This window comes from Ambystoma mexicanum, chromosome 3p, assembly GCF_040938575.1.
Source record: "Ambystoma mexicanum isolate Mex_15411 chromosome 3p, UKY_AmexF1_1, whole genome shotgun sequence".
In the NCBI taxonomy this organism is placed as follows: domain Eukaryota; kingdom Metazoa; phylum Chordata; class Amphibia; order Caudata; family Ambystomatidae; genus Ambystoma; species Ambystoma mexicanum.
Window position 1 is genome coordinate 1,216,484,214 of NC_090925.1, and position 16,245 is coordinate 1,216,500,458.

The 16,245-nt window shown below is 43.4% G+C and overlaps 1 protein-coding gene across 2 annotated transcripts in view; it reads right to left on the bottom strand.

Annotated features, from left to right (window-relative positions):
• The window catches only part of ADAMTS2 (ADAM metallopeptidase with thrombospondin type 1 motif 2), a 2,237,498-nt gene that overhangs the window by 978,049 nt on the left and 1,243,204 nt on the right, over positions 1-16,245 (bottom strand). For both annotated transcript variants that reach the window (XM_069652661.1, XM_069652662.1), the window contains exon 8: positions 15,259-15,402. In XM_069652661.1, coding sequence (XP_069508762.1) covers positions 15,259-15,402 — 144 coding nt within the window. The remainder of the gene's footprint in view (positions 1-15,258; positions 15,403-16,245) is intronic.

Genomic DNA, 16,245 nt, shown 5'->3' on the forward strand with positions numbered 1-16,245 from the left:
TTGTAATGGGAGCTAAAATGTTTAATAACTGAACATACCATTACAGATAGATTGTTATGTAAGTCTGTATGTGATTTGTGTGTCATTGTATCATGCCTTAATAACAGCATTATACACCCTACAACGCTCACATTTGATTGAATCCCAGTATAGAATACACTGAAAATGTACTATAAATCTTTCTGCTTGGAAGAAATACTATTGTAGAAACAGTACAATGAAGGTTGTGCACTTAAAAATTCCTCAAGCGGTATAAACAGTGCGCGCAGAAACATTCCAAAATCCACAGAAATTTGAACATAACAAATGGCACAAGTGACACCTTGCAGGTTAAAACAGTCATTACCAAAGACAAATGCTGAAGAAAATAAAAGTAGAAAGCAGGAGAAATGTGCCGGTTTTACATATGCAAATGTAAATAAAAAACATGCGTAAGCTATGTAGAACAAATAATACACATTTTACTTTCTTTTTCTTTAAAGCATTCAGACATCACATTCCACATGACAAGAAGATCACAGACGCATCAGCAACAAAAGGGAAAACACCACCAGCAAGCAAAAAACAATATCATACAGAATTATCATACCATGCACACTGCCGCTTACACATCAAACACATCCCTTAAATACACACAGCAACCAGTGCACCAAAACTCATTGAATCAAGAAAACATCCCAGCAAAACAAAATCAACAAATGAAGAAAACTAATTAACAAACTACAAACAGTACCAACATAGGTACATAGTAACATACAAACAAATAACCCTAGAATGAAAATAATATAACTCAGCCTACCCACACTTTGAACACATTAAACTACTAATAGACCTTTCAACTGTAGTAGATAATCACACCAAAAATACAACACATATAAATATGTATGCTTTAAGGCTTTATGCCACTAATTGATGCAGAGATTACTAAAGACATGTAATATTCATTGCGGCACATGTAGTTGATTGAAAAAGTTAAACTATGTGCAAGTTCTAATTGACAAAGTATTACAGACCCAAAAAACAAACTCTTACAGCACTAAAAAAAAGTAACAGTCCTTTTGAGAAAGAATACACCACAATCAGCACATGATTTCCATTATAGACTACCCCTCAGCCAATCAGAATACTCGAAATGCACGAGCAACACAGAAACAATTGTCTTATGCTTTGTAAAGGCAGAGAGGCACATGTGCAGTTCAATTCCTAAATTAACAATTAGCAATGAAGCAAATACAATGCTGTTTATTTTTCTAGTTCAATTTTTATTAAATCATAATACTTACATTACAAGTTACAGTACGTCTGTGATCTATTTGTTTTTTCTCTTAACAAAGGAGTTTCTATTAAGGTGCGCAACTCAGTGTGCTAACGACCCTATAGCCCTCGAGGGGGGTCATTATCGCTTGGAATAATGACTCTTTCTCACTTATAGTCCTTGGTTTTCCTCAGGCAATAACCTGAGGGCAATTAATTCTCCTGAGACGACAACCCTTCCCTCAGTCTCTAAGGTTTAATTTAAAAATGTGGGCCAAAATTTAAATGAGAAATTAAAAGAAAACCTTGGAGAAAAACACAAAGATATCTTCCAGTAAGCTACAGTTTGGATTGAAAACATACAAACCTGATGGTAATACTATATATGATTTGAATGGTATTATGGAGACACGAATGAACTCATTGAAAAGCCCACAAAGCTTACATCTACACAAGAAACAACAAGAAGGTAGATAGTAAACTCAAGAGGTAATGCACGACTCACATGTCAACACCAACAATGTTCAACAATGGGCTTATGTAAAAACAATGAACACACATTCATAACCTTTTAATCATTTTTCCACAAAATCGAGTGCGAAATTAACATCTTCCAAAATATTGATCCTTACTATCCTTATTGCATGTGACAATATACCCAACTAGGGACTGCATAATTCCTTTATAAAGGAACAACACAATAGTATTTTTTCTAATAAAATAAGACATTAATATGTGATTTGTTAAGTAAAATATACTTTGATAAAAACCTGCAGAAATGTTACATGAATAAAAAAATAGTATGGAACAGGCACAGAACAAAATGACATTCAAATTTCTCTAAGGTATAGACCATAGGCTCCTTAGGGTTGAAAAGGAACAAGCGATACCCCCACAATTCTGCACCAAATACTGCAGCAGGTACAGCCCGCATTCTATAAATTTACGTAGCGGGGGAAATACTTCTCCCTCCAAATACCCCACATGTTGCCACCCAATCGCGGTGCATCAGCTTCCAAAGTGTTAATCCCTCCTGCAATATCATTAATAAATAAGGAAAATAGGAGAGGCACCATAATGCACCCCTGCCTAACCTCTTTTGAGATAGAAAATTGGGGAGTTTACTCCCCCTGAAGTGCCCCAACGGCCAACTGCAAAGTTGTGTTCATATAATTGAGACATTCCAAAAATCAATATTACTGGTACCCCTATTGATTCTAACAAAGCACATAATTGAGGCCTAGAAACAGAATCAAAAGCTGTATGTTGGTTGATAAAAGCGACATATAAAGGCATCTCCCTAAGCTTAACATATAAGCCCACCAACAGGGAAAATCTGAAGGACTGATCTAGTGTTGATTGAAGGTTTCCTAAACTCTGCCTGGGCTGGGGATAAAATACTATTATCTGCACACCAAGACTCAAGACTTAAGGTTAATGCTTTAGCATAGAGCTTGGAAAGGGAATCCAATAAGGATATACAGCCATAGTTATAGGGGACACTAGAGTCCCTGTTTTTAAATATTGGAATAATGACCGAACCTTGCCAACTTTTAGGGATTCTATTCCTCTCAAGAACATCATTAAAGAATTTTGTCAGGAAAGGTACCCATATTAGTGGTTCCTCCTTAAAGAAGTCTGTTGGCAAGAAGTGCAAGCCTGGTGCTTATTAGATTTCTGTCGAGCTAAAGCAAGCTACATTCAAAACACTATCCCTGGTCCACTGATGTCTCTCTAACACAGCCCTGACCTACCTCTCACGCTGCATGGAGAAATACTCCCCAATCCGACCTCTCGGATTGGGGAGTATCTGCGTACTCTCACTTCCTCAAGATCCCTAACTTCAGTCGCCTCTTGGTGGGGGGTAAGAGCTTCCTGGTTGTGGCCTCCAAACTTTGGAACAATCTACCTCCAACACTCAGAAAAGAACCGGCCTACTGGACCTTCCGTAGAAACTTAAAGACCTGGCTTTCCAGCTAACTCTGTTCATCCTAAAACTCATCACTCTCCCCAATCCATTTCCCCCACCCCCTCTGCCTCCCCCTTTTTCTTTTTTCCCTCAATGTAACTAGCGCCTAAATACCCAAGGGTTTTTGTGCTGTAATAAATGTAAAAATAAATAAATAAAATAAATTAAAAAATTCAATCTCCCCTTCAGTAAATTTCAGGGGCTCAAGAGCAAGTCCAGCTCATCCCAACTCTATAAGGTGTGGACCGACAGACTTGGTCTGCTTCTGCGTCAGTTCTATGCCCAGGATATCTGCATCAAACAGAGAGCAAAAATTAGATAGCCATAGCATTGAACCTAGAGCAACCAGCCTTCAAAAATCTCGCTGATTACGCGATTGTACCACAGATTTCAGAGCTTGACAAAGCTTCTCGCACTGCTGCTCTTTTTTCATAGCGAGCAATGACTTATAGGGTTTGTGTTTGCTTTTGATATATTTCCACTTCCTATCATGCAGATTTTTTAAAGTCACAAGTAAATCAACTTTTGCCCCTCGATATTCCTTGTCATACCATCTATCCTCATAGGTGCTAGCTTGTGAAAACTGTTTTTACAGGTAAGATACCCCTTCACAGTAGTCACTAGCTGGTCATAAAACAACACATAATTACAATCCACATCACATCTCGAATAAGCATTCAAGAGGGGTAACAAATCGGAGTATAAAGCTGGCAATAGAGATTGTTTATTCAAAGAATGCCATTTAACAGATTTCTCCATTGCCAAGTGCAGTGTAGGATTTACCAGGGTTTGCACACCAAGGACCTCAGCCCTTAGCTCTGAGACATTGAATGTAAGCTTTAAGGGGTCAGGACCACTCTCAGATCTCGTGATGACCTCGAATGAGATCACCCTGTGCCCAGACGCATGATCCACCAACATATATTCAATGTGCGCTTGAGCTTACTTGGACCTAAAAGAACATTTAACCGGGATATCCCCCTGTGCCTGACCATTACATGTCCTAAGGCCATATCTGTAGTAGATACTAGCTACCTTGCTACTGAATGCATAGGTCTGCTGGGGGCAACGAGGGATAAATCAGGAATGACCCAAAATTCACCTTCTGCAAGCTTATCCCTGTTAACAACAAGATCAGGCTCGAATGGGCAATTTAGGTCACCTACCACCACCAGCCTTTCTTCGCCTATGGCTAAGCTATGTTCCATTATCAATCCATTATCAATTATAGAGCTTTGTCCATTGCCCCCACTACCTTCGAGGACTGCCAGAGATAGACGTTAAGAAGGACAAGCACCCAATTATCTTTCCATTTGATTTTAATCCCCAACAAATCCAGAGAACTGTATAACTGTAAGGGAGTACATAGTGCCCCGATAGATGCCAAGATGCAGCCTTGTTTTAGGCCACGGTAGGTGTAAATAGTCTCAGTTAATAGGCCTTATTTATTCAGTGTAACCCTAATGCTAGTATTGTGATAGAACTGCTGTGTGAAGTCCAGAATGATCCTCGGGCATCCTGCTGACCTCATCTTTTGCCATAGCCTCTCCCTCGATATAGAATCAAAGGCCTGTTTAAAGTCTATGACAGCCAAACATACCTTCTGATTAGACGACAGGGCTTGTTGTTTTTAATGGCAGTTAAGATCAGCAGATTGACAGCTACCCCCAGCTACCCCTACAAAGCCTGATTGATGCCTATCTACTTTAGCTGATTTCTTCAGCCACTTTCCTAGTTCCTTCAATATTAGTCGCACAAAGATTTTGCCTGGAATATCCAGGACAGCCATGGGCCGGTAGTTGAAAGGATCCTTTCGATTGCCTTTCTTGAAGATTGAAATAATGATCGAGGTCTTCCATGAGGGTGGAATTAAAAAGGTCTGCAAAACTTTACAAATAATTGATTTAAAATGTGGGCCCACAAATGTGGATTTGCTTTCAATGTGGTGTTCGCAATCCCATCTGGGCCTGGTGCACAGGAGGGGCTCAGCTTTTTTATTAACGTACGAATATCTTGGTGATCAAATGTTAGAGCTTGAGATGCATTAGTACTGGGAATTTGAATGTTGCTCGAACTAATAGAGTCTACAGGGCTAGCAAATATATGCGTGAAATGGTTCCACCATACCTGAGCACTAATAACATTAAGCAAGCATGAGGAAAATGCATCATTTACTCCAGATTTCAACAGGGTCCATATCTCAGCGCTTGATTTGGAAGAGAGCAGCTAACATACTTTCGTTTGCTCTCTGTAGTTGCAAAGCTTTATGTTGTTTCAGCTGTTTTTTGTATTTTGTACGAATGTTGGTTATTGTTTCACGAATATGTATCGGGTTATCCTGTCTAAATCGAGTTATCACTCTCCTCATAGCAGCTTTCATGTTTTGTACTGTCGGGTCATAAACGGATTTGTGTAGAAAGCATTGTCTCACAGCTTGTTGTACCGGTTGTGAGAAGAAATGTAAAGTTTGAGCATATGGTGCCACCTTATTACTTTGTGGTACATCAAGTTCTGCCTGCAATAACTGTTAGAGTATTACGCTTCTGCATGTTCCATTTCATTCTGTTTCTACCTTCTCCCAGTTGTATTCGTAGGCTTTAATATTCCTGAGAATTCTGTTGGACTTGCATCCACGTGATCTCCAAGATGTTGTGATCACTATTCAGTGTCGGGACAACCTTAAAGTATTTTACGTTGTTAATGATATGAGTTGGCATAAAGATATAGGGCCTCATTATGACCATGCCAAATGTATCCCTGAAGAGATGATAATCTGAGGGAGGAACTCCCCAAAGGAATATGAAAAGAGTGAAAGAGGAGCTGGTGACATCACGAAAGACGAGCATGATGCCCTGAGAATACTGCTGAAGAGAAGGCATGGACCTTATAGAAACTGATGACGAAGTTAAGAATCAAGTAAACATTCATATGCGAAAAGTAGATTGCATGTGTGTGATGCACTGCAGAAAATGAAAGCTGTTCAATAACTGTACAGATTCTGTAATGCAAGTAGACTAAGTGATCATAGAAGCTGGCTATAAGTAGTGAATAAACTGCAGGCAAGGCCGCCATTGTATACACCGGTGTCATGAATTTAGTAAGCCCCGACCCATTGAGAAGAAAGGTTTAGAACTGTGTCACAGCAAGAATGAGTTGAGATTGTGGAAATGAATGGCAAGGCTGTCTGGCCTGGTACCAAAGCTGAAGCAGCCAAGTCCAGTTATCTATTCTTGAAGGCGGTGAACGTGGGAAGCTGAATCATCCTTTGTTGAGGTGCAAAGAAAGAACACCAAGCATGCAAAGTTTTATTAATTTAAGACATTTAAATGCTGCAAAACTGACCAAATCGTGGTCTCTTGTCACGTGAGCCAAGGATGGAAATAGAGTTGAGCATGGAGTCTGAGCACAACTATAGTGCATGCTCGCACTCCCTTATATTTCCAGAGACAAGAATACTCTGCAAGACCGAGTTCAAAGACAATCTCCATGGCAGAAGGCATGGGTGATGAGAGATGATGGGCTAATTGGGTGGGGAGGTAAAGTCAAGACCACCTCCTGGCACCTGGGTCTGAGCTTGCGTACTGCTAAGTGAACCGAATGTTCCAGACATGGCATAAGCGTACCAACCAATTATAGAGGGCCATATAACGAAGGACCTTATAGTTTGAGCACCAATTATATACTGTGTACTTAATAGTGTTTAAGATGAAATGTTTTAGAGGTAGGCATAAGTTGTCCACTTGACAATAGACATCCAATCACAATCCCACCCCTTATATAAAGTGTCCTGAGATGTGTCCCTTCAACCAATCACAACCCCTCATAGGTTTTTCTTATTTGCCATGTAGTATGGCGTCATGTCTGACATATTTTTCGTACATAAAACTGTTTTCATGAGAAATGCACTGAGAGCTCGAGCGAACGTCCGTAGATGTCCTTTGTAACTCACTGTTTTAGATAATTGTTAATAAAACGGCAACCTTTGCCATCTTCCTGAGATGGCTCGATTATTTATTGTCAGAGTCATTCCGCATCCCCATCCATTGCATGCACGTTATCCAAAGGGCCCTATGCTCAACTCCACTTGGAATAAAGACCCGCATTTGGGAGAACCTTGCAAAGGAGGGCAGCTCTATGTCCACCACATTCTGAAACACACTGATGAGATGAAGAAGAGATGGTAGGAGACATCAGCACAGAGTGAGCAAGATCCACCAGCAAGCGACAGAGGATTCAAGAACAAAGGGAGCAGGCTCACAATATGAACCAAAGTTCAGCCCAACAGAGCAAAAAGGTTCTGGCAAATATGGACCCTGAGGCATTGGGGGAGTGAATACACTGCAGGAAGGCTCTGAACTATGCGTTTCAGATCATCTGCCAAATAGTGAAATTAAGGGAATGACAAGGATGGATACATGTGGGGTCAGATGGGAGTATAATGGAGTGCACTGGCAGAAAAGGTAGTGGGCAAAATGGGTCATTCAAGTGTGTCCACTTAGTGCCTAATGGGCAAACAATGGCATGTAAAGGAAGGGGTGGTGATAGGTGCACATGATGGCAAGTAAAGCCCAGTGTAATATGTGTGCATGTTTGGCATTCATGGCCACTGAGGAGCACTGACAGGCAGAAGTGGCAATTTGTTCATGTGCATTTATTTGTCAAGGAGCACGTTCATGCTCTAGTATTCTTCCCTTCCCAGACAGGTGGTCCACCTGTGTCAGAGGGGCTGGACATGGGGGCATTGGGAGTAGACCAACAGGGGGATAGGCTGCCCCAGGTAATCTTTAGAATACCATTTATGATGTAATTTACCTACAATTTGTGCCAAAGGAAGATGGAATTGGGGAGGTCAAGTGCTGGAGCAGCAAAATGAGTCGCTACTCATTGAGGAACTGCCACAGTAGACAAGAAATGCCAACCAGTGCAGCTCCGAATAGCAGAGTGTTGCTCGGATGAAAGTGGGGTGTCAGCCCAAACAGCATGTCAAACTAGCAAAGCATTAGGGACCCTCGTATTGGTGCTCGCTAGTTGATGGCGTTGGCTGCGTGTCACATTGGCTGAGCAACTAGTTTAAAATGTCTAGAGCACAATCACCAAATAATGGCAGCTATGAAGGAAATAGTTGCCAGGAGCCGAGGCCTTAACGATGCTGTTGAAACCAACAGTGCCTGTCTGCAAGCACTCGGTGATCTGGAGGGCACAGGAACACAGTGTAACATGCTGGCCACTGGTAGAGTGCTGCCCAAGGACAGTACTGATGAGGACATTGAGCCGTCTGCGGATAACATCAATGCAGATTGTATCTCTATGCCAATGAGTGAGCAACAAGGAAGAGGATGCCTCAACTGTGGAGGCGATTCGTTCACAGACACACCCATCTTTCAATAAAAGTGTGAAGAAGGCTGCTAACAAATGATCATTAATGATGCTGTTTATTTTGGCAACAATTGTCAGTCACGTTGTCTTTTTCACTTGTTTCCAGGTTACAGTATGTATAAGTGAAAATGTGGTACAATTGTGCATATTTCATTTCAACGCTTTGGACTTCCCTGATGGTCCCCTTGCTGTCTCGTGGCGTGGAATACCGACCACCTGCCACCAAGGTAAGCCCTCTGCGCTGTTTCATGGGGGATACAACGTTGTCATGCGACGCCATCCAGAATTGTGTTAATTCACAAGGCATCAAGAATAATGCACTATTTAGTGCTCGTGGCCACAGCGATCTGCAGCACTGCACTTCCAGGTTGCAACCCAGCACTGTGTTAGGCCCACGCCGGCCTCTTCCATCATGGCCGCTATTCTTTGTTTGCACCTGCGTTTGTCTCACTTGCCCTTCGCATGGCTGCCTGTGATTGGTGCTCGCCTGCTTCTTTTGCCCCAATCAGGTGAGCCGGCAGGCGAATGCCGGCCCGTCTCCAAGGGCTGCGAGGTAGGCACTCCGGACCGGCCTTCTCCTTTCATTTCACTGCTTTGGACTGATGGTCCCTGTGCTGTCTCGTGGCCTGGAGGCCCTGGAATCCAACCCACCCACCACCTGCAACAAAGATAAGCCCTCTGGGCTGTTTCGTGGGGGATACGACATTGTGATGCGACGCCATCCAGAATTGTGTTCATTCAAACGGCATCAAGAATAATGCACAATTTAGTGCTTGTGGCCACAGCAATCTGCAGCACTGCACTTCCAGGGTGCAATCCACCACGCTGTTGGGCCCACACCGGCCTCTTCCATCATGGCCGCTGTTTTTCTATGTTTGCTGCTGCGTTTGTCTCACTTGCCCTTCATCTGTCTGCCTGCGATTGGTGCTCGCCTGTTTCTTTTGCACCAATCAGGCGAGCTGGCAGGCGAATGCTGGCCCGCCTCGAAGGCCCACGAGGTAGGCCCCTGTCTGCTCACTGTATGCTTTCTGAACACATCCTTGAGTAATTCTAGTGCATGTGACTGTTCTCTTGCTTCCAGCTACCCCCTTTGTTTGTGCGTATGTGCCCATGCGACGGTATCCTGCATCCAATTGTCCTCGCTTTGCCCACGTGCCTGCTGCATTTTTGTATTGTGGCCGCCCTGCAACATGGGCTAGGCGCCTCAAATGTGCCCACTTGATTCACTTTTCTGCATTTGTGCACTGTAGCCGCCCTGCAACATGGGGTTGTGCCCACTTGAAACCTGTTGCACTCTCGCTATGTATCTACCGTCTGCTCCTCCTGCCTGCAATATTGCACTTTATGTTTGTAACTACTTTGTACTTACTCTGACATGTAACCATAAGCACTGTAACCAATCTCTTAAGCATAAGCGCCTAGGTACCTTTGGGTTTGGTGCGCTATATAAATAAATAAAATAAATTCAACATTCCGGTGAGGTGACACCACATGTGCCTAGGGGGTTGTCCTTCCCTCTATGGTTTAAAGGAGTTGCATCCCTAATTTGGGTGCAAGCTGGTTTTTATGAAGCCATTGTTGGAGACAACAGCCTTGTCAGTAAAAAGCAAATATTTCTTATTCATATGTATAATTTTCAACACAGTTTTGATACAGAATGCATTTCCTAGTGGAAAATGTTAAAGTGATTACAACAGAACACGGACCATTTGTGCTTTCAAAAAGAATTATATTTTTTAGTGAAAATGTTGAAGTAATTACAGCGGAACAACAACCATTTATAATTTCAACATGAAGTTTGCTGTTCAAATAAAACGTGCCAATGTATCAAGCAATGAAGATAGAAATACAGAAAAATTAGACATTAGGCATAGTTCTCAGTTGCCCGGCTGGTTTCTGACCTCATATGGTCAAGATTAGGATATGTAGGAAAAACCCCATGCGGACAAAACATGAAGGTTCTGAGTTAAAAAATGGCAGACTATGTACAAAACAAAGAGACTCATGGGACTGAAGGGGCAAGAGTAAAGCTGAAGAGCAGGTAGGGCCTGTGTGTCACGAGAAGGCAGGATATGTGCAGAAGGATGGGCAAAGCTGGAGAACACGCCATTTCTGCTTATCACAAAAAAGGAAAGCATGTAAAGACAAAAGGGAGAAACTGCACTGAAGAGGCAAAGGTAAGGTTGGGCGCTATGCATGGCCTGTGTGTTAAGGGAATGCCGTATTATGCGGATCTGAAGGTCCAGCAGTGTGCAGGCAAGAGCTTCTCATCCAACCCCACAAGCCTCCTCCTTTCACCTGCAAGATGCTTCTGTTCACATTGCTGCAGCCCTGGCACCCCTTTTCATTCAAGGGATGGCACAGCCAGCTTTGTGGGACACTTTGAGGACTCCACACTCCACCTTTTACCTTTCCTGCTCTTGTCCCATTGCCTCCACATGACAAACGCCCTGCAGGAATTCACCACTATTCTCAAAGCCGAAGTCATGGAACTGTCTCAAAACAAGATGAGAGGGCGGGAGGTCTGTGGCAGTGTGTGCGGTGTGAAAGGGGTTAGAGGCTTGTGGGAACCTTTGGAGTAGTCCAATGAGATAAAAGTCCAGGGTTTCTGACCCCTTCCACGATCAGCTGACAAACATCTTAGAGATACCATTCATTGCGAGACAGGCATTGCTCTGATGGGCAAAAAACCCAACAATCACAATGAGCACAGCGCCTGGCAAGCTAGCGTGAGGGTTCAGTTGGCTCCCAGCCTTCCAACCAACATAAGGCAAAATGGCCATATGCGGTTTTCATAACCCAGGCAGCCTTTCTCTCAGCCAAACGATCATGACACCCATACTTTTTTTCGCGTGAAGCTTATGGTAATGACTGGAGTTCCCAGACTGCCTTCTCCCTTCATCTGCCAATTCCCAGATGCGTGTTCCGCACCTGGTAAAACGAATCTGTTTCAAAGGGAGGGACATAGAGAGTGTGTTGACAGTGAGAAAATGAAAAAGTGAAATGACAGCTGCATTGTTGGGTCTTTTTCATGCGCAGCTATGACATATAATTATTTATTGTGTCTTTCACTTCTAGTCATGCCTATTTCGCAATTGCTTTGCCTTTTTTTGATTTGCTATAGAGGGTAAGATACCTCAGCGTGTCAAAGGCTCGCTGCTGCAATCTATTTGTGAACTGCAGGTTGCAGGTTCGAATCCCAGCAGCGTCAATCAGCCTTTTATCTTTCTGCGGTCGATAAAACGAGTGCCAACTTAGATCGTGTAATACAGATCATTATATATACAAATGCTCTATGTAAAGCACCTACATTAAAAGCGCTATACAAATCATACATTATTATTATTATTATTATACGTGGCTTCAAGATTGTTTGCCTGAAGGTCTCCGTTGACTGCTCCCCATACTAACACACACAATCCTATGTTCTAGCAAACAAGATGGATACCAACTAAGACATGCATACATGGCAATTGAACAACCCTATAAAGATACATAAAACGTCAAAGCACTATGCCTCTCCATCCAACTGACATATCACAGCCCCAGCCAGTATATCCTAGCACCACGGCCGCACAAAGCTCCACTCTAGGCATAAAAGCCTCTAGATGCTCGACACAGAACACCCAGCATCTGCCCTACATGCAGAGCACCGGGTATGTTCGTCTCGGGAGGGTAGCTCAGGGGCAATGTGCTCGCCTTGGAAGCTAGACGGCATGGAGCAATACAGGTTCGATCCCTGGGTCTGCGCTTAGAAACTTCTGGGTATTAAGCGCGTTAGAAATAAACTAGCATATCATATAACATGTTCAGTCTGCACACTTCAATTCCACAGTAAAGCTAACATACATTTCCCCTTCTCTTCTCACTAGCCTTCAGATCCCCAGAGCACCTGGAGACCATGCACTTGGCAGAAGAGCATGGAATACATTTAAGCAGGATAACATAACATGCAATAAGACATCTTGTGTTTAGCAGGCCCTTCATATCTGATTTAAGCCCGATATCTGTATTGTGTGTTGAATGAAAACAAAATGGATTTTTAAAATCTTTTATTTGTTTGTGACTCATACATCACCAATATGTTCAACTACTCACTTAACAGAGCCTAGGAAAAGTATAGGTGGGGCAAAGGGAAGGGGCTGGGTCTGCAGAAGATGAGAGGGAATAGGCAAGGATAAGAGTTCTGCATACCTAGTGCTCTCCTACATTGTGGTATGATATAACATTTATAACGCGCCTATACACAAGTGTAGCCTTCTTATGCAGCCCCCGGATCAGACTGAAGCCCTCAAGTACATAGTACTTGTCTAGGGCCGGGAACCACACTACATCCAACTCTCTCTTCCTAAGCATTTTCCATCATGAGCCTTCCGATCATCCACCTCCAACTCTCTGAGGGTCAGACGCTTCTCCAGGCACAGTGTGGGGGTAGATCTCTGTCCTCAGCTGGGGCCTCCCTCTGGAACAGGCTCCCTGCCTCTCTCAAACTTGAGCAGGACCATCTAAGGTTCCGGAATCAAATCAAGACCTTCCTTTTCGCTTTGGCTTTCTCTCTCTCGCTCCCCTGCCTGAACCTTAACGGCACCAGGCTCCTTCATGATCAGTAGACCCTTGCACTACCTCCGGGCCTCCCATGCATTTAGAGACTGTATCTGCAACCCTACAGTCCCCTGCCTCCTTGCACTTACTGAGCCAGCCACCCAGGCCGCACCTACTTGAGCTTGCCTATTGCACTCTCCCACCTACCTCCCGTGGCACTTCTCCTCTCCCTTCCCCCTCGAACGTGCAGGATCTGAATGACACATGGCCAAGTAAGATTGTTTGTTTTGTCCTCCCTTTGTCTCCCCTTCCTTGTCTTGTTACACCTAGAAACACTTGTGTACAAGCACGTTATAAATGACATATCATATCATATCATAGTAAGCAGCCTATGCTTGCACTCACAGTATGGCACCACAGTGTAGTTCAGTGGCTGTTTTCCCTCATTATGGAGTTACTTGAAGGTGTCCCTCCTTTCACAGCTGAAAACTATGATGCTAATGTTCAAGCTTTGCAGAGGAGGAGAGTGCACCGGCCCATTCACTACCGCCACTCATTTGGGTTTTTACAACTAGTTTCCCCATTTCCCTTGTAGCCAAAAGTTAGCTCACGTAACACCTTGGGTTTTGGAGTTCATCAGGACAGGGTAAATTGTGAGGCTATAGTCAAGGGCGTAAACACCTCATACTCTGGATCGTATTGGGTTGACTACCTACTTTTCTTTTTATTCCTAAGCATATTGAAATATATTGCCCATCCGTGTGTGCTTACAGAAGATACCATCCAATGGAATGGCTAGGTGTGATAAGCGCCCATCCCATTGATGTGCCCTGTGTGTCTAGTCTAATGAAATTACTGATTGCACGTGATATCACATTCTCCATTATAGAAATCTCTGTTTACAAACATTCTGGGAGGATCTGCGCTGCTCACTTTCCATTATTATGCTTTCAATTAAAACCACTTCAAGTTACATTGTTCTTACAAATACAGACTCGCTTCCATATACAATCAGGTATGCTTACCAGGGCCTCACAAAACTTCAGTATTGAGGCTGCAAACAAATCGAAAACTGAATAAAATCCCAAAGTCCAAACTGCATCACGTAATGTTTCAAGATTTAATGTTTACTTTTGAAGCTGAAATTCACAAATTAGGCTTAGGCTCTGCTTACCCACTCAACCCTACATGCTGTCCTTCCCAATATATTCAATAAACATTTAAACGTTGACTATAGCGCACCGATGTATCTACAAGGAGGTTCCCCTGTACCTCAACATTTGTATTACTCAAAACCTCTGAGTGCGTATGCTAAGATCCAATTCCTGCACCTTGCCGGTCACTCCTCGCTTCAAGAAGAAAAGAGCCAGCAGTGTCAACTCCTGCCTTATGGATCCTTCTCTCTGGAACTCTTTGCCTACCCCCATCAGAAACAAACAATCTTACACTACCTTCAAAAAGCTCGTAAAAATGCGGCTCTTTGATAAATATGAGTAACACCGGAATCAATGGTTAACATGATATGATATGAGAGGTTACTTATAACAAGCTTAATACCAGTGGCTTCTAAGTGCGGACCGAGGGATCGGACCTGTGTTGCTCTGTGTCATCTTGCTTCCAAGGCGAGCACGTTGCCCCTGAGCTATCCTATCTAATGACTGTTTCGAATGTACCCTTTTTGCCTACTTATTGCACCGAACACCGTGATACCCCTGCGTCTGGACGTTACAAAAATGTTAAAATTCATATAATAAAATAATAAACAATTCCTAGAATAATTTGACCACGGGGGAGCCCAATTCTTTGTCACGGGAGATGAAATCTGAAATACTTTCCTCTTGAGCTTGAGGAATTCTAAGCACCCACTGTGCCATTCCAGGCCACATGATCTTAAAATAGAACATCCCTGCACACATCCGGTTTGAATCTCATGAAAGATGCTCTAACTTCATTTGTTTGACGTCTGTGTTTTGATATCCATTCCCAATTTAAGAACTACACAACAATATTCATAGCATACCCTAACATACCTTGAAATAACATTGCTTTTGTTACACTCAACGCGCAGGTGATTTCTGTGAGAAAGGAAAAGAATGATAGCCTCCAGAGCTACTCACTGCAGATATCTGTTCAGCTCCTGTTGGCTGCAGCGGGACCAGTGGAAGCGATGGAAGGCTGCTTGCACGAGCGGCGCCATGATACTGCCCATTCTGACTTCATCCCCACATCTGTTTCCCTGGCCATCATGCTCCATGCCTAGACTGGGATGGGGGAAAAGGACGGGTCAAGCCATGGAGGGCAGGGATGATCGTATTTCCACTCTCCCACATTGCTTGCATGGACAACATGGCTTTGGCCAATCTGGGAACGCGGTCCTGTGCATTGCTGGATGTGCCTGCTTACTTACTTTGCATATTAAACTCTGTTTTCTCTTTCTGAAACCAGCATACACCTGTGATGAAACCTCATAATTACAGGGACTAGTATAGAGAAGACTATTGGTTTCATGTGTAGATTTATGCAATATGACAAGCTACAAAACATAGAATATTCAACTGAAGGTCTAATAAGGTTTTTACCACATCTTCACTTATCATATATTTGTTGTGTTGTGGTACCAGCATTAAACAAGCATTAGCACCCTCGGCAGGTGCGTCCACCAATCAGATTGATTCAAACCCGGGCTGAATACTAAGATCCAAGCCCGGATTCGGAGCAACCTGAGTAGTGGAGACATCTGCCGCCATCTTCCCTTCTACTCCTTGCTCTATCTATCGGCTGGCCCGTCACAACCCCATTCCCAACTACATCCTCCAGCAGTTCCCACACCATCCTGCTCCGTCTCCAGCCACCTGCCACTCACCTGATGTGGTATCGCCAAGCCATCACACCTCACCCTCCATACATGGGCGCTATGAAAATGGAAAAGGTGCCAAGCACGGAGCCTCACCCTCCATTTTAAATGGTGGCCATGCTATGTGAGGAATTGGTTGCCTTTGTGTGAATCAATAGGTGCGTGCTCCCCGTGACCCGTTTACTCACAGAAATGCATTGCTGTTTGCACCCTGGGGGTAAGCCTTGGGGAGCTAATAGCAATTAGGAAC